The 17556-nt window shown below is 53.2% G+C and overlaps 1 protein-coding gene across 1 annotated transcript; it reads right to left on the bottom strand.

The window, feature by feature from the left end:
• Nucleotides 1–7476: 7476 nt before the first annotated feature.
• On the bottom strand, nt 7477–11768 carry LOC123092840 (protein indeterminate-domain 16). Its single transcript, XM_044514688.1, has 3 exons — nt 11373–11768; nt 10777–11233; nt 7477–8290 (listed from the first exon to the last, which is right to left on the bottom strand). Exons 1-3 carry the CDS (start codon nt 11539–11541, stop codon nt 7672–7674), a joined length of 1245 nt encoding a protein of 414 aa, XP_044370623.1. The 5' UTR covers nt 11542–11768; the 3' UTR covers nt 7477–7671.
• Nucleotides 11769–17556: the final 5788 nt, after the last annotated feature.

Raw genomic sequence — 17556 nt, 5'->3', positions numbered from 1 at the left:
TCCAGCGCTTCAACAACGCTCGCCTCAAGATCCCCAGGGTGACTGAAGAGGCCATAATCTCAACCTTCTCTGACGGCGTGCGTGACATCAAGATGAAAGAGGAGCTGGCAATCCATGAAGACTTGTGCACATCCTTGGAGTTGTTCAACTTGGCGACCAAGTGCGCCAGGGCTGAGGAAGGGCGCCTCTCCCTCCTCGAGCTTCCGGCTGTCGATCCAGAAGAGAAGAAGCCCAAGGTCAAGGACGTGAAACACAAGGGGGCTGTTGTGCTTGCAGCAGAGCCAGACACCAAGCGAGGCAGGGACCAGCCAGAGTCATCCAAGGGCAGCCGGTACTGCGTGTACCACAACCTCCACACCCACAACACCAACAAATGCCAAGAGCTCAGGGCCGTGTGAGATGTGCGTGTTGGCCTACGCCCCGAGCACAACGACCGGGGCTATGGCCGAGGAGGAGGAAGAGGTGGAGGACGATGGGAAGACCGTGGCCCTTGCCAAGGGTGGCGTGACCGACCTCGTGAGGACCGCTGGCAGGACCAGCCTCGCGAGGGAGGCTGGAGGGATCAGCCTCGTGAGGATTGCCCTCAAGGCAACGCAAGCCTCCCTCCTCTGCCACCTCAGCCGAGGAGTGAAGACCATCATCAAGATGAAGGGGCTGGGGGCTTCTAGGAGCCGCGTGTAATCGCTTGCATCTTGGGCGGCGCTCAGGCCTGAGCCTCTCAACGCATCTTCAAGCAGTTTTCTCGTTAGGTGAATGCAGTCCTCCCCAGGCTTGAGGCCACGCGCCCTCTCAGGTGGTCTGCATGCGCTATCATGTTCAGCTCAGCGGATCAGCTCAAGTGCGCAGCCACGGCCGGAGTCCTCCCGATGCTTTGCTCCCCGATCATCAGCAATGTGCAAGTCACCAGAACCCTCGTCGATGGCGGAGCAGGGCTCAACGTCCTGTCCGTCGAGACATTCAACAATCTCCAAGTGCCGTAAAATCAGCTTCAGCCAACCAAGCCTTTCTCAGGAGTCACTGATGGTTCCACCGTCCCGATAGGGCAGGTCCGCCTTCCTGTCACCTTTGGGCAGCGCGACAACTACCGCACCGAGCTCATTGACTTCGACGTCACCCACATTCGCCTGCCATACAATGCCATCCTCGGGTACCCAGCTGTGGCCAAGTTCATGGCAGTGACTCATCACGGCTACAATGTCCTCAAGATGCCAGGAAGCGGTGGAGTCATCACGGTGCCTTGCGAGGAGAGGGATGCAGTGTGTTCCCTTGAGCGTGCTTTTCAAGCCGCGGCAATCAAAGACCCAGAGAACAGGAGTGGAAGGCTTCCCAAGGCAGTCCCTAAGAAGAAGAAGGCATCACCTGGTCCAAACCCTCGGGAGGCAGGACCTTCCAATGGTGTTGTGTCAGGATCTGCGCCCATTCAAGGGGCGCCTCCTTCTGTCGCATAGGAAGGCATGCCCGGTGCCCTCCTCGGGCAAGGCTCGGGGACTCTCTCCTGGAGGGCCATCGACTTTGCCAAGATCACGAGGGAGGCGCTCGAGCACCACTTGGAGGCGTGCTTCAAAGCGTGTTTCCCTCAGGAAGGAACAAGGCAAGGAGGGCCAAGCCCTCGGGAGTTCATCGCAAGAAGCATTCAGGAGCTGCAGGAGTCAAGAGTCATGAGTGGAAGCCGCCGCTTACCCGCCGTAGCTCCCCATCCAGGCGAGGATGGTGGGTTGTGTGTCTGCATCGACGTACCAGGGCTCAACCGAGCCGCATCTCAAGAGCGCCTCTGGCCTTCGCGCGTGGGGCGTTGTGAGGGTCCACCTCACAGCTACGTTAGCGTGCCTTTCGACCTGCGGAACGCAGTTGCCGCTCGACCCTTCACTGCCTCAGCAGCGGCAGCGCCAAGCTCGTCGCTCGCAGGCTCCAGCAGGCTGTCAAGATCGACATTGGGGTCGCGAAGATAGACGTGGGTGAGGATACGCGCCAGCGCTGCAGAACAAAGGACACGCGCCTCGGCCTCGACCATGGTGCCAAGGCCGTCAGCAACATCTTCAAGTGCGCGGACCAGAAAGGGAAGCAACTTAGCGGGGCCATCCTCGGCGCCAGCTAGCGGCTTTTCCAGGCCATCGTAAAGTGTCTTCAGTGAGGCGCGAGCCCTCTCCTCCAGCTGCGCGAAGGCCACGCGGTCCTCGGCCAGGACCCTCGCATTGCCGTCCAGCTTGACCCTCTCCGCCTCCAACGCCTGCTCTAGCTCCTCCAACCGACTGCGACGTTCATCAAGCTTGGCGTCCCGGTCCTTGACAGCAGCTTCTCGAGCCTTCATCTTCTTCTCCTTCTCCTGGCGGTCACGGACCTCCTTGGCGAGCTTGTCGTGCAGGCCTTGCAGCTCGCTCTCCAGCGCCTTGCAGCGGCCCCGAACATCCGAAACCTCACCCAAGGCGGCGGCGCGAGTGACCTTGGCTTGGAGGATGGCCTGCTTCTCCTCATCGCAGGCCGTCACGGCCTGAACCAGCGCTGCTCGAATGGAGGCATCAGAGCGGACCCAGCTAGAGGCCAACTCCAGGCGCCCGGCCACCAAGCGGGGGTCGGCGCCCTGGAGATCTTCTCGCAGTCGGTCCAGCTCAGCGGCATCACGATCCAAAACAGTGGAAGGATTCGGGGAAATGGCGGTTGGCGGAGTAGGAGGAGAAGACGGCAGCGTGATCACAGCGTCAAGCGTCGGGACCTTCTGAGCCCTGGCGGCTGCAGCAATGGCATCAGGCATGGACGCCTCAGGAGTCACCTGGGCCACAGGGGCTGAGCCCACGACAGCATGCCCCTCCTGTCCTCACGAGAATGACCGGGCAGAGGAGGCTCGAGCCTTGCCACCTCCTTCTCCCGCAGGTGGAAGCGTTGCCCCAGGAAAAGCCTCAGGGCCCCCCTTCAGCCTTTTCGCCACAGGCACCGGCCTAGCCAAGGAATATGGACGACAAGCCTCAGCAACAAAAGCAGGAAGCGAAACAAAGATCAAGCACTTACTGGTCGTTGTTCGCGGACTCAAGCAGCCTCCGGCTGAACTTGAAGCCCGAGAGCCGGCTGCTGGGGTCAGCCTCAGGAGACTCGGAAGCAGGGGGCACGTCAGAGGAGTTGAAGCTGGCTTCAGGCCGCCTTTGAGCCGGAGCAGGCCCACGGGGAACCAGCCCCTTCCCGTCCTTCTTCGGGACCAGGGGTGAGCTCTCCTCGCCTCGCTCGTCGCTGCCCTCGTCGTCGTCCGGCATGAGGCGTAGGGCACGGGACCTGCGCTGGGGGAGGGACTTCCCCGACTCTCCGTTGGTCGCCTCAGAGTCAGACTCCTCTTCCTCCACCCCTTCTTCCTCCTCCCTGCCGGAGTCGCTGGAACATACATTCACCGTCGCCAGGGCCGCCAGACCCTCGGGGACTTCCGCAGGCACTAGCCCTTCCCCACTGAAGGTGGGCATGGAGTTCACCACCTGCTCCCAGTCGCCACGAAGGAACAGGGGTACAGGAGCACCCTCCAGTCTCGCCACCTCCCCTCCGACCAAGGAATGGAGAATCGTGGCCAGATCTTCGTCGGCCAGAGCTGCAGAACTCAGGCGGACGGCGGCATCGGCTTCCCCAAGCCTCCACAGTGGGAGCGAGTGTTCCCAAAGCGGAGCCACCCGGTGCTCCAGGAACTCCCTCAGGAGCGTCGCCCCGGTCAGCTTTGCCGTCGCCAGGTTGCCCGGCCACAGGTCGCGTCCATCCTCTCCAGCACCGGCTTCGCGCGAGGATCAACGAGCTCTGTGCGGGACCAAGCGTCAACGGCCTTAGGCTGTCCCGTGGGCAGCACCAGCTGAGGGTGGAGGCGCCCAACATCCACCATGACCCACTTGCTCCGGAAGCCTTCGATCCTCTTCCCAGGCTTCGAGATGGCATTGGAGCTGGAGTATGCGACAAAGCTCGCGCATGAGGTAATGGGGCCGCGAGAAACCCGGAGGTAAAAGTAATGGCGCAGCAAGGCCACCGAAGGCTTTACCCCAACATGAGCCTCACAATAATAGGCAAAAATTGCCAGAAGGAGAATAGAGTTGGGGTAAAGGTGCAGAGCTTGCAAGTTGTATTGGCGAAGAACAACAAGGAAGAACTCGGAAAAGGGAGGCACCATCCCGGCGACGATGGCGCTCACGAAGAGCGGGTAGAAGGTGCTCCCCTTGTCTTCAGGCAGGCCGGAGCCGACCTTGAGCACGGCCGCCCCCTCGCTGCCTTGCGCCGCCATCATCTGGCACGTGAGGGCGAGGTTCTTCTCCGACACGTTCGAGGATCCAGAGAGGGTGAGTACCAGGCCTCGGCCGGAGTCTGGCGAGGCGCCATGGCTTGCTGAAGGTGCGGGATTCAAGCAGATCTGGAGGATTTCGGGAGCAAGGAGGAGAGCGATAAAGGGGATCTGAGACAAATGACTGGTAAAGGCAAAGAAGGTAAGCCTGGCCCGGGGCCGCTCTTTTGTCAAGACACACAGTTGCCGAGGCGTCGTGGGGAAGCGGGGACGCCCACGTCCAATCAACCGCCACGCGTCGCCCAAGGCCGCAGGCTGTTGGGGCCCGCGGTGCTTCGCACTTGCCCCTTCGCTTCTCTGCTAAGCCAAGTCCGGGCACGCCTTGGACCCTGGGGCTACTATCGGCGTTCTGGGAACGGGCGTACCCAGACTTGCCTGCCTGCGGCCTGCAGCGTGGCTCAAGGAGTGGCCCAGTACGGCCCATCTTCGTCAACACAAGCTCAGGACCCTCGCGAGGGGCCAAGCCTCGCGGGGCGGACGACAGGAAGCTTCCTCAGGCGCGGCCTCGTCAGGCTGGCTCGCGAGGAGGCGGAGAGATCAAGGCGGGGTACCTCAGGAGGTGCCCGTGACGCAAGCCATGACGACCGAAGCCAGGTGGGCGCCAGGCGGGCACCGGCCTGGGCAGTGTCCTTGTTTCCCCTTTGGTGCAAAGGGGGCAAGCCCAGGCCAGGGCATCCGGCAAAGGTTACCATTTCGGTGCAACAAGACCAAGACCAGCAGAACGGCGGGATGGAGCTCATCGTGGAGCCCAGGAAGGCGTCATCGTCAGAGCCTTTGGCAGGCGAGGACCAACTTTAGTCAGGATAAGTGTACTAGATGTTCCCCTTCAAAATGGCCAATTGTTGGCGCCCTTCCCGCTCAATATTTGGGAAGAGGACCAGGGCCTTGCTCTATAAATAGGGCTAGCCACCATGGCATAGAGGCATCTGGAATCACCCCACCGAAGGGACAACACCACCGCAAGAACATCCCTCGCGAGGCTGTTCTTCCCTTGTATTGTTCATCAGCCCAGAGGCAATCCACACACCACACACATTGGAGTAGGGTATTACACCACCATGATGGCCTGAACCAGTATAAACCTTGCGTCCCTTGTGTTGTTCTTTGTGTAGCTTAGATCCTTTGCGAGGCGATGAGACGTGAGCCGGTAGGGGGAGTGATCTCCGCGCGCACCCCATAGTTCGAACCTTAAGGGTCTGCCGGAACCTGAAATCCGGCAAGTATATGATTGCATGATTGCATGTTCTTCACTCTTATGTATTCTGGTTGCATGTACTCTGATCCTGTGATGACTTAGTTTCCCTTGTGTTTCTATCTCGTCACTCTGATCTTCGTCAAATTCTTAGAGTTTGATGAATTTCTAAAAATCTCCCATTCACCCTCCCCCCTCTGGCAGTAAACCTGCGCTTTCAGCAGGCAAGAGGAAATGGACCGCGGGTGGAGCATATTCTCAACTTTAAGGGCTCAATGAAAGGGAGACGATTTATTAATTAGGATAGGGTCTCTGGAGCATGACTGTTGTACAAGGACTACTTTTCTTCGGACCCAACTTCCTAGACGATCCATGGTTTCGTCACCGCTTTCGTATGTGCAAACCATTGTTTTTGCGCATTGTGGAGGGAGTGGAGGCACATGATGAATACTTCAAGCTCACTGGAGATTGTTGCGTCCAACTTTCTTTCTCTGCTAAGCAGAAATGCACGCCTGCTCTGAGGATGCTTGCACTTGGTACTGCCGCCGATGTCGTTGGTGAGATGGTCCGGATGGGGGAGAGAACATGCCTGAAGACTACTATCAGGTTGTACCAAAGTATCTGAGAGAACCAAATTTGCAGGACACCAAAAAGGTGCTAACTATTGGAGAGGCACGAGGTTTTCCAGGTATGCTCGGGTCAATTGATTGCATGCATTGGCAATGGAAGAACTGCCCCGGAGGTTTGCGTGAAATGTACCAAGGTCACACCAAAGAGGCCACCATCATACCGGAAGCAGTGGCATCACATGCCTTTTGGACTTGGCATGCATTCTTTGGAATGTCGGGTTCGCACAACGACATCAATGTGCTTCAACGGTCTCCTGTGTTCAGAAGGCTTTGTAATGGGGAATCGCCGCCGTGCAACTACACTCAATGGCCGCGACTGCAACATGAGATACTATCTTGCCGATGGCATCTATCCTCAGTGGGTGGTATTTGTGAAGACCATATCTGAACCATAAGGCAACAAACAAAGTCATTTTCTAACAATGCAGAAGCAGCTAGGAAGGATGTCTAGAGGGTATTCAGAGTGCTTCAAGCTCGTCAGCGAATTGTTCGTGGAGCTGCAATGATGTGGGAATCTGAAACTTTGTGGCAGCTAATGACATGTTGTATTTTCCACAATATGATTGTCAAGGATGAGGGTGATGGAGTAGTCCAAATGATTTTGAAGCACCTAGAGAACAAGTCCAAGTTCGAAAGATCAAAATGCAAATCAGCTAATAAACTCTATGTAGATGCATCAGAATCTTCGAGATCATCAGGTGCACGCATAGCTACTCAGTGACCTTGTGGAGCATATGTGAACCCATAATGAAAACCAAAGAGCTAATGTTTGAGTTGTGCACTTAATTTAATTTTTACGTAAGAACTATATATTTTCGCTACTAACATTTGTTATTTACGCGCGATAATGGCATGTATGATGGACGTGCATGGATTTGAGAGTCCGGATTTAAGATATGTGGCTACCGGGTAGGACATACGAAAGGTGGTCCAGCTGCGTCCGCAGGTGCGTACGGGCGCGTCCGTGGACATATAGAGGGCCAGATTTGCTAAGTCCGACTGCAGATGCTCTAATTCAGTCGGTTAACAGACTTGATCCCAAGCGAAGAAACGTAGCTAAGTATTGGCCTACCATTTGGATCTCAATCTGAGTACACAGTAGTAGTTACGGTTTAGCTTTGTCTACCATTTTGTTCACGGATTTCCTGCACGCGGTCGGCAGTAATCACTTCGACTGGATGCTCGGCGGAGGACACCGTGCCGATCGGAACGCCAGAGACGGGAAAGAAAGGCGAGATGGGGCGGCAAAGACAACAGGATGCAGCATGCAGCAGAGCAACGAAGAGACAAAGCTGCATGCGGCCAGGCGACGGCGCCGTGGCCGTGCAGGTGCGTGGTAGAAGTTTTCAAAAGCATTCTTGTCAAATTTCTTAGAAGTTCGTTGATTAATTCGTAAACTGTACTGAACAGCAAAAGCGCATCCATATAAACGCACTCCGTCGCTACAACATCACGGGCCTTTTAGTTTACGTACTCATGCGTGCACGTATACGTACGATTGACGCGCGAACGTAAAAGTTGTACATGCATGGCATGGACGCCGCGCGTCGCCCCTACAGTCCTAACCCTCCCCCTCTCCTCAGGGCCTCGGAGGCAACCGCGGAGCCGCCATGGCCGCCGTCACCGCCGGCCGCGACGCCCATGGGCACCATGCCGAACGAGCGCTGCCGGCACGCGTGGCACGTGACCTGCGCCAGCAGCCGCGCGGCGTGGTCACGCAGCGCGCACGCCTTCTCCAGCTCGCCCCGGGCCCGCTGCCGCGCGCGCCGCGCCTCCTCCAGCGCGCGCTCCGCCGCCGCGGCCTCTTCCCGCGCCCGCGCCCGCTCGGCGTCCGCGGCGGCCTTCTCCTGCATGGCACGCATCACCTCTTCCCTCCCGTCGTCGGCGCCGGAGACGCTGTCGGAGGACGCGACTGGGCCGATGGAGAGCTCCAGCTTCGTCGTCGCGTGGGGCTCGTGGGAGGCGGAGAATACGGCGGGCGTGGCATTCACCGGCGCCTTGGTAGCTGCCGGGAGGAGCTGGAGCTCCGGCGGCGGCGTCGAGGGTACCCCCGTAGCCGGATGCCTGATAACGATAGGCCGGAGCATCGGGAGCGCCGACGGCACGGCCCCCGCCTCGCCGCGCATTCGGCCGGAGTTGCACGCGTCCTGGTGCTCGATGAAGCTCTCCACCCTGCAACACGCGCAGATCATTAGCACTCAGCACTAACCAACACGACACGCCCATAATCTGCATGGACGCTTACGCTCCCACCGCACCAGCCTGCCCCGTCGCCGTCACGGGCAACGTACGCGTGTATATATGTCCCGGGAGATCGAGTACGTACGTACTCCTACGTGAGTACGTGCCATAATTCGCGACGTTAGGTGCGTCGTATGCATGCATGATTGCCCGGCCTGCCGCGCGGTCGGTCGGTCGATCGCGCCCATACGGCATTTCGGCGTTTGCGTGGAACGAAAGCGACCACACGGCATGTACCGATCGACCAGACGGACAAGGAGATGGATAGATCGACGGGTGCCATCCAATCAGTCCAACAAGATACTGGTGGCGGTCTGGTGGGAACGTGTACCGACGGCCCCTCCGAGATGCATCGATCACTTCAGTTCTGGCCGGGACCAAATGGCGGTGTGGTAGATCCATCGAGATCGATGTGTGCGCATTGTGCAGTGAACACTGCACTGCCACATGGAGCCAGCCACGGGCACCAAAGGGACCACGCCACGCACTAGCTTGAACACGACTCTTGATCGAGTTGCACGCGATATATATAGCTCGTTCCTCTAAAAGCTCAAAATTTTCTTCAAAAAGAAATGCAAAATTATTTATAGCTCTGGAAGAGGAAATTAACGTGCAAGGGTGCCCGCCCGGCCGTTACATCTATCTACCCGGTCGGTGACAACTGACAAGAGTATGACCGCCAAGTGCCAATTATTAAAGTGTAGGTAGCCCAGTGCCGTTGTTTTTTATGCGGGTAGAGCATGCACATGGGCTCCTGTCCTGGCGCCCGTGTCCGACCGTGTGGCGAGCGATCGAGAGTGGTGCGCGCGCGCTCCCTTGTACTTTGGTGGATCAGGCGGGGTCCGAGGAACGGAGCAGCTTGTCTCTACCTGGCTAACTACTAGCTAGCCTACCTAGTGCTCGTTGCTGTGGCCAGCTCCCCTGCTGCATGGATCGCTACCCGTATGCACAGTAGTTCCTCTGTTCAACGATACGTGACATCTAGGGCTTTCACTCGCTATCCAGAGTCACCATCTTTGACTGATATTATTCATATAGTGGGTAATGTTAATGGACTTTTTTTTAACAAAATGATATTGTGAAAGCATTTCAAGGCAGTGTCATATTTCCGCGTGACAATTAATCTAAACTGTGCATATGGTATATTATTATTTTTCCTTGTAGTAACTGAAAAGAGACTACTGTTTTTTGATAATTACTCCCTCTGTTCACAAATATAAGATGCTCTACTTTTTTTTTATTCAGATGTATATAAATAAATTATGTACTATGTTTGTTCACTCGTTGCAGTTTGTATGTAGTCTTTATTCAAAACGTCTTACATTTGTATGTGAAGGGAGTATTAGATATGAGATGCCTTTAGATTTTTTTTAAAAAACTGACAAGGGCTTGTGCCATTAGCTAGCCAGTAGTACATGCATGCATGCGACTGGTTAAACTTTGTTTTAAATTTTGCGGGGTTAACGATGCAGCTAAGCACCCGCAAAAAAAACCAAAAAAAAAACCATGCAGCTATAAGAACCCATTTTTTTTTGTCAATTTGAGATTGTTTTTACCACGCTTGTCGCGTGGTAGCTAAGAACCCATTACATGCATGAATAACCTTGTGACTGCTAATACTACCTCATATTCTATGTCGTTTGCATAATCTCGCACACCCATGAAGCAACAGTGTTAAGCGAGTGGTAACATAATTAGAACGGTAGGTGCTTCATTGAGTTGAGTTTACGGGAGCTATAAGCTAGCCTAGCACTGTTCTCTTTGAGGACTGAGGAGACAGTTTTTGGTCGATGTGCGGTCGCTTTCCCGTTGGAATTTTCGGTCCTACCGCGATCCGCCACCGAAATGATCATACGCCAGCATCCTAGCTTTGCTTCTTTTTTCTTTTAATTTCTCTCCTTTTTTTTCTTCCATGGACATATGGATACTATGGAACCCACTCGACCTGGATATATGCCATCAGTTTCAGGTCCCAGTCCGCGTCCGTACGAAAAAACTCCACTTAGTAGCTACTACTAAAAACTGTGGTCAGCTAGCTAGCTTGCTAAACTATGGATCGATCAAATTCTACTTAATTCATGTCGGCCGGCTACACTTGCATCTCTTTAATCCTTCTTTTGATTTGATGACCGGGTGGAAACTCGTTAAAATTCTGAACTAACACCACAGCTGTTGTCTTATCTCCACCTACCCATGGATCGATCGATCTCCATGGTTGTACCTCTCCCACAAAGACATATAATCAAGCCCCGGCCTTTCGTGTTCAGGTATATAATAACTCTAGTTCGTTCTCGTGCGACAAGTACGATCGACGTACGTCCCGAACCGGTGCATGATGCAGCTTAGTTATTAATTAGCTCGCGCGCGTCAGATGCATGAGGCATAGACGTAGGAGTAGCGGCGTCGATGATACGTACCGGGAGAAGACGCGGCCGCAGTCGCAGGAGTGGCCGCGGGTGCCGCAGGTCTTGAGGTGGGCCTTGTAGTCGGACTGGACGGCGTAGCCCTTGGCGCAGCGGGCGCACACCCACTGCCGCCGCCCGCCGTGCTTGCGCCGGAAGTGCTTCTTGATGCCCACCAGGTCCCCCAGCGCGTGGGCCGGGTCGTGGTGCAGGCAGCTCGGCTCGGGGCACACGAACACGCGCTTCCGCGGCACCGTCGTCGCGCCGGCCCCTCCCGCCGTGCCCGCGCCGCCGTCCTCCCCCGCCGACGGCGCCGGAGCCCGCTTCACCAGCCGCCACGGCACCTTGTGCCGCCGCCGGTGCATCTGGAGGTTCTGCTCCCGCTGGAACCCCTGCCCGCAGATCTCGCACACGTACCGGTCCGACTCCAGCAGCGTCCTCGGCGTCAGCGCCACCACCTCCGCATCAGGGTCTATATAGATAGTAATGTACCAAATGCACATATGTACGTACGTAAGTGTCGGCCAGTGAATCCACGGCGCACTAACCAAGTGCTGAGTGACCGATCCATATATGATCGATCCACATATCATATGTTATGATCCACGTACCTGGCGTGCCGGGAGGGCGCCGCTTACGCTTGGCGGGGGAGGGCTGGTCGGTGGCCGGGGGAGGCGGCACCAGCGGTGGCGGCGGCGGTGGCTGCTGCAGGGGGGAGGGGGAGGACGAGGAGGTGGAGGAGGGGGCCAACATTTGGTGGTGGCTCTTGACCAGTGCCATAAGTGTTGGGGGCTTTCTCCTTCTTCTTCTTTTAAGGGCTAACCTTACTAGCTACGTACGTACCCTTGCACACAACCGGCTACGTCGCCTCGCCTTGGCCTCGGCCTTTGGCTTGCCTCCTTTCCCTCTTCTCTTTTTGCTCCTTAGTGGGATAGGGGTGCCAACGGAGGCTTTATGGGGTGGAAAGGTGAAGGTGCATTGTGCTTGTGTTGTAGAAAGGCTTGGGGCATGAGGGGATCATATATAGCTAGGGAGGGGAGGAGAGAGGGGGTGAGGGTGAAAAAAAAGGGCTTTGTCTATATCTCTTTGCTTGCTTTTGTGCTTGCTGCATCGGTGCTTTGAAGGGGGAATGTGTCTCATATACTCATTGGATGGGCAGCTTTTATCAAGGCTTTGTTTGTTTGTTTTGGTGGTTTTTAAAGATGGGATCATGTGACTAGTCTCCCTGCCAATCTCATGGACGCAATTAATGGGATACATGCTTGCTTAGCTGCTTGATTGAAAAGATCAGCTCTTTAATTGCATGTGTTTGTGTACATGTTGTTGCAGTGCTCCTATTATCAACTCTCTTTCTCTCTCCTTCCACAGACAGGAGTTAGGCAGGGAGATGGGACTTCACTCTATCATGCAGTCTTTATTATATACGAGATACAGTAATGGAAATATATGTCCAAAGGGAAAAAAGACCCCTCTAATGGACAATTGTTAAGAATTCTATGAAATTCCATGTAACCATCCACATTTTCATCCTCCCTCTCTCAACCCTAATCGTTACCAAGGGTAGACTGAGATCAACTTGCTTCAACAAGGAGCTTAACACTTTTTCATTGTCGTATTCAAAGCCACCAGGGTGCACTGTTAGGATCGTGTGGCTGATTTTTTAGGCTAGTTACTAGCAGAAAAAAAGGAGTGCCTATTACTCAGGCAATTGAAAAAAATCGGTCACTTCTCCTAGGACCACTAGATCTCGATCCAATGGCCAGAAATAGATTAGGGCATTGTTCATCTTCAACCTCACCTTATTTTTCGCGTGAAACCGCCAACCTACTTCGCTCCATCCTCCTGCCACCATCACCCGCGGCCAGTGGCGCTCCGCACATGCCTCTCCTCACCACCCTCCTCTCAACCTCCCCCATCATCTTGACCATCCCGCTAAGCCCCCAACCCTCCCCCGCGATGGCAGCAACTCCGGTGACCCTCGCACTCCTTCGTGGACCCACACCCATAAAGTTTCAGACTCGCTTCTGCCAACTTATGCTCGCCCATATCTCGGCCTTGCCAGGGTCAACGCTCGTTGCTGCTGCTCCTCATGCTGCCCTCGCCTTCGGCCTCGCGCTTCACAGAAAGTGACTAATGCAAATAAAAATCCCAGATACCTGTATTTATCAAATGCGCAGAAAAAAGTATGAACCACATTTTCTCAGTGCCACCCTTGGATATATGTAGCTCCGCACTAATCCTTGCTCATCTCTACGACATCCTGGTACCTCATTCTTCCCCTTATCTGCCTCCTTCATGCTCTTCAATGATCCGCAAGAACCACCCCCATGACGATTATGCCCACATGACAACATTGCCGCCTCGTGCATTGTCGGCTGCCACCCTTGCTTCCTATTCTCCCTCCTAGCACCGGCCATCGGGTTTGTTCCTTCATCACAACATTCAAACACGTACATTTGAAAAAATCTCAACAGATAGGCCCATGTCTTTGATCAAAACCATATTGACTCCCTCAAATAAGGGAGCCCCCCCCCCCCCCCCCCCCCCGCTTCGCCCGAGAACCCGGGAAAATCCAGTCCAATGTCACATTCCACATTCTTCTATTGACCAGGAGAAACAAGAAGCATGCCAAAGGAACGAGTAGGGTCTAAAATGGAAAAAGAAATTATAAACCTCGCAGGAGTCTCGGAGAAATATATTGACCGCTCTTCTCCATCAAGGAATAATAAACTCTTGTACAACAATATATCATGGATATCCATATGCTCTTACTTAAAAAGAAAAAGAATGCCTCTTTTTTCTTTGTATCTGCGTGCATCAGGTACACACGGTTGTTGGTGCCTTGCTGACCCGGCTACTAAAGCCAGTTCTGCCAATCATAAACTATGCAGGAACAGCTCACCCCATGCCACTGTAGTGATTGCTTTGCTGAAAAAACGCCTCACTGTTCTAGTGAGCAATGGGTGGGATGATGTGGGGGAAGATTCTTCACACATGCAAGCGATTGTCTTTGCCCCCGGCCAAGTGCATGCGCTGATCCCTATCTACGATCCCCCTTTCCCCCTCACTAAACTAACGGCGGCAATGAGATGGCATTGACATCTTTATCCCCCCAACAACTAATAAAGTTTATTTGTCTCTTGGCTTTCGACTTTCTGCTGAGATGGTGGCCGCATGTGTAGCTCATTAACAATCCGGAGTAAGTTGCACACACATGTCTTTGTTAACCGATCGATCCGGCTGGTCCTAGCTTTCCTACATCGTTCATAAGTATATTGTCCTTTTTGCGAGGCTGTGGCACGCATAGATTCGAAGGAGGGGAAAGCCGGCATCTTTTGGGGAGGAAACTAAACCATGGACCGGCGGGCGAACAATCCATCTTCTTTTCTTTTCAGCAGAATTTTGGTTCTTGCTTTTGGAATTTGAAACTAGCGACACCAGTTGTACTTTGTGAACTGTATGATAGGGTTGTAGTTAGTAGTATAGCTGATTTTTGTGATATAAAACATACTTGTGGATGGTAGCAAGGGCTTAGATATTGAAGAGTTTTTCGTACTTGCTCTTTATGTTTGATTGGTCAATGCTCATTACAATTATTTAGAATGTCAAAGGCCTTTAAAAATCTGCGTGGACAAAATACATATTGCTGGTTCTAAGATTTCCCATGGCTGTACAACATACTACAAATCATGTAGTACTTCAAATCAGCGGAAGAGAAGGACAAATTCATGAATGAATTAGGTGGCTGGCTTCCCTCCCACATGCACGCACGTAGGAGGAATAAAATTTTGTTATATGCCGCGCCTATTTTGTATTGCCCCATGCATCTTGTTCGCCCTGGCTGGTAAGCACTAGCTAGCTAGCTAGCTAGCGGTAAGCACGCAGCATCATCAGTCAGTACCGCTGCAAAACCGTTTATTAACAGGCGGCTTTATGCATGGCGTAATCTCATTGCTTTTTATATATGTAGCAAAAGTGCAAAACAAAACAAAAGGCATTTGGAGGGTTTGCTAAGAATACATTGTTTCCGTGTAGAGCGGGCGGCACCTTTGTCCCTGCCCGTTCGCCTGTTTCATCATTTGGGTCTCTTGATGCAAATGAACATGCACGCTCGCTCGCCAAAGTTTGCAAAGGTGGAGCGCTACTTTTATCTCTGGGTTGCGCTCAGTTATCTCCATCATCATGCCACTGCTAGCACTCGTCCGGTGTGCGCGCGTGTGTACACGCATGTACATCTACACGCGCGGCGTCCGGCTTGCTCGATCGTGCTCCCGAATCCCAACCAGGTTACCAGCATGAACTAGTGCCTACATGGCCATGTGTGTCAATCTGTAATATTGTACTCATGCGCTTTTGCAGAGTCCATGGCGTGCAGGAGAAAGAAGGTTTTCACTGTGTGTGCACTGGAGCTTGCTGGTATCGTGTGTGACATTTTCAGTCAACTTGGCAAGCTAGCTAGCTAGGAGGTCATATTTCAGAATCTCTTTCTCCTAGTATTTTTTAGGCAGTGGAACCAGCTAGAACTCCTGTCATTGAATCATAAGGTGAGCACAAGCAGAACAAAAACAAAAACAAAATTCTTTCCATTCGATTTTTCATTTTTTTTTCAATCTGATATGAACATGCCAGCATATTCCGGGCCTGAAGATGTGAGCATCTTTTACCGGTAGTAGGAACCTGCCGATTACGAGTTCCAGGGCCTTTCACCGCGGTCAGTGGACGAAATCAAATCACCAGGAATTCCTCTCCGGTCCATCACGCAGGCACAAATTTTGAACCTTTCAGTCACCCATCCATCCATCTATCCGTCCATCGATCCCATGCTAAGGAAGTAGAGGTAGTAAGATGCCGTAACTTTTCTCTGTGAGTACGTAACGTATGCAGTGCATTCAGACAGACTCTCCATCTATCCCCAAGCAGGCGGAGGCAGGCAGCCCGGCTTTCGCTCCGGCCGATGCAATCATGCAGCTCCCTGAAATGACCTATCAGCCCGAACGGCGCGCAATCCTTCACTGGCACTGCCAGTCAGAGGCACGTCAAGCCTGCTCCCTCTAGCCATCTCTTCTCGCTCCGGGGGAAAAACATTCTCTACTCGCATCCTGCGCGCTTCTCGGGCGCCGAAACCAATCGAGACCTCCGCTGAAAACCGAGGCTCATGGACAGAGGTGGACGACGACGACGACGAAAAAGGCTGGCTGAAACATGCGGTGCAATCAGGCCTATACCGCTGCGGTCACCGGACGCCAGGCCGGCCAGGGCAAGGCTGCCTCCTGCAGTCCTGCACTGACTACAGTCTGCCGCGACTGTGCACGCAGGGAAAGAGAGAGATGTGCGCGCGTGTCTGCGTACAAGGTGGTGCATTGGAGCTTTTGCTCAGGCGAACGCGGTGAAAAAAGAAGGGAAAAGCAGAAGCTGCTACCGGTAACCACGCTCGCGATGATTATACCCGCCCGCCTGGCGCAGTGCCGCAGTGGGGAGCGGAGGAAAAGAGAGGCAACGGTGTTCATCAGAGTCGGTGCCGTTTCCTGCGGCGCATCATTCTGCCTTTCAGATCTTTTTCACTGTCTACTATCTCGCTCCATTCATGCTGTTGCCGTGTGAGTTTCTGATGAAATGCGAGGATGCATGGTCAATGGGCTTGGTTTTCAGATAACACTGTGTCACTGTGCTTAGTGTCTACTATATGCAACAGTGACTGTAGCTGCATGGTGTTGATCGCTAACTGGTTCCTGTAGCTGTATATGGTGTTGAAGTTGAGGAGATCCATGCAGGGTGGTGGTAATTGTGTCAGTTTGGACGGTTGCAGAAGAATGCCATCTTGAGCTTCATGTTGACCGGGTATATAATACGATTGAATTGCCTATTTTTTTTTATGAAAGTGCCGCTAAAATATCAATGTCGACTAGGAACCTGGAGTTTCGGCTAAGATCAGTTCTAATTTGCATCACCGCACAGTGTGGCCATATCCCTTAGCCATCACCCCGGATCAACTAGCTACCCACAGCCACACGTCCAATTTCTTCTTCGATTCAGAGCACCGTAAGGTATATGAGCCCCCATAATCAGCATCTTGCTTTTCTTAAGTTGCGAACTCAACTTCAGTAATCCGTTTCCATAAATTTGTTTCTACTCCCTCTGTAAACTAATATAAAAGCGTTTAGCATACTACTTTAGTATTCTAAACGCTCTTATATTAGTTTACGGAGGGAGTATATTTCAATTCTGAGATCATTTGCTACTCATGTAGTTACTTTGATTTTAGTAACCAAATATGAGTCTTTTTTTAAGAACCAGACCCACATGTCCTTATCAAGCTTATAGTATTATAACTGGAAAAACGAATAATCGACATCGATACAGAAATCTAGCTTATAGTAATTTGTCAAGAACAAAGAGGTACTATTGGGCCTGGTCCACAAGGTTGTCCTTTCGGCCCGTTTGAACTTAATCATGGGCCCCAGGAACGAATCTGATGGTTGCTCATCTCTGAGATGGCAACATGGGGAGCAACTAATTAACAAGCGCTCCTTCGGGAGTCTCGCAACGATCAGCGCCACTTGGCACGCTCTTAGCCATTCGCCACGTGTCACGCTTTGGGCGCCTCCTCCGGATTTTTTTTAAATTTTCCGCACGCGTTTTCGGTTTTTTTTCCGGTTTTTTTGACGTTTTGGTTTTTCATCGGTCTTCCTTAACTTTTCGTCAAAAAAGATTCAAAAATAATAATTTTTTTGCGCAAAAAACGCATTTTTTTTCGCGAGAGTCACGGTTTTGTTTTCGCGAGAGGCACGGTTGTGC

This window comes from Triticum aestivum, chromosome 4B (assembly GCF_018294505.1).
Source record: "Triticum aestivum cultivar Chinese Spring chromosome 4B, IWGSC CS RefSeq v2.1, whole genome shotgun sequence".
Lineage (NCBI taxonomy): Eukaryota > Viridiplantae > Streptophyta > Magnoliopsida > Poales > Poaceae > Triticum > Triticum aestivum.
The sequence above is the reverse complement of the archived record's forward strand: the minus strand, read 5'-3'. Positions and strand labels throughout refer to the sequence as shown.

Excerpts from the sequence above, each read along its gene's own strand:
- LOC123092840 (XM_044514688.1), bottom strand. The coding sequence starts at position 11,541 with ATGGCACTGGTCAAGAGCCACCACCAAATGTTGGCCCCCTCCTCCACC. Across the intron at positions 11,234-11,372 it reads GCGCCCTCCCGGCACGCCAG|ACCCTGATGCGGAGGTGGTG; the intron begins GTACGTGGATCA and ends CTATCTATATAG. Across the intron at positions 8,291-10,776 it reads TGCGGCCGCGTCTTCTCCCG|GGTGGAGAGCTTCATCGAGC; the intron begins GTACGTATCATC and ends CGCGTGTTGCAG.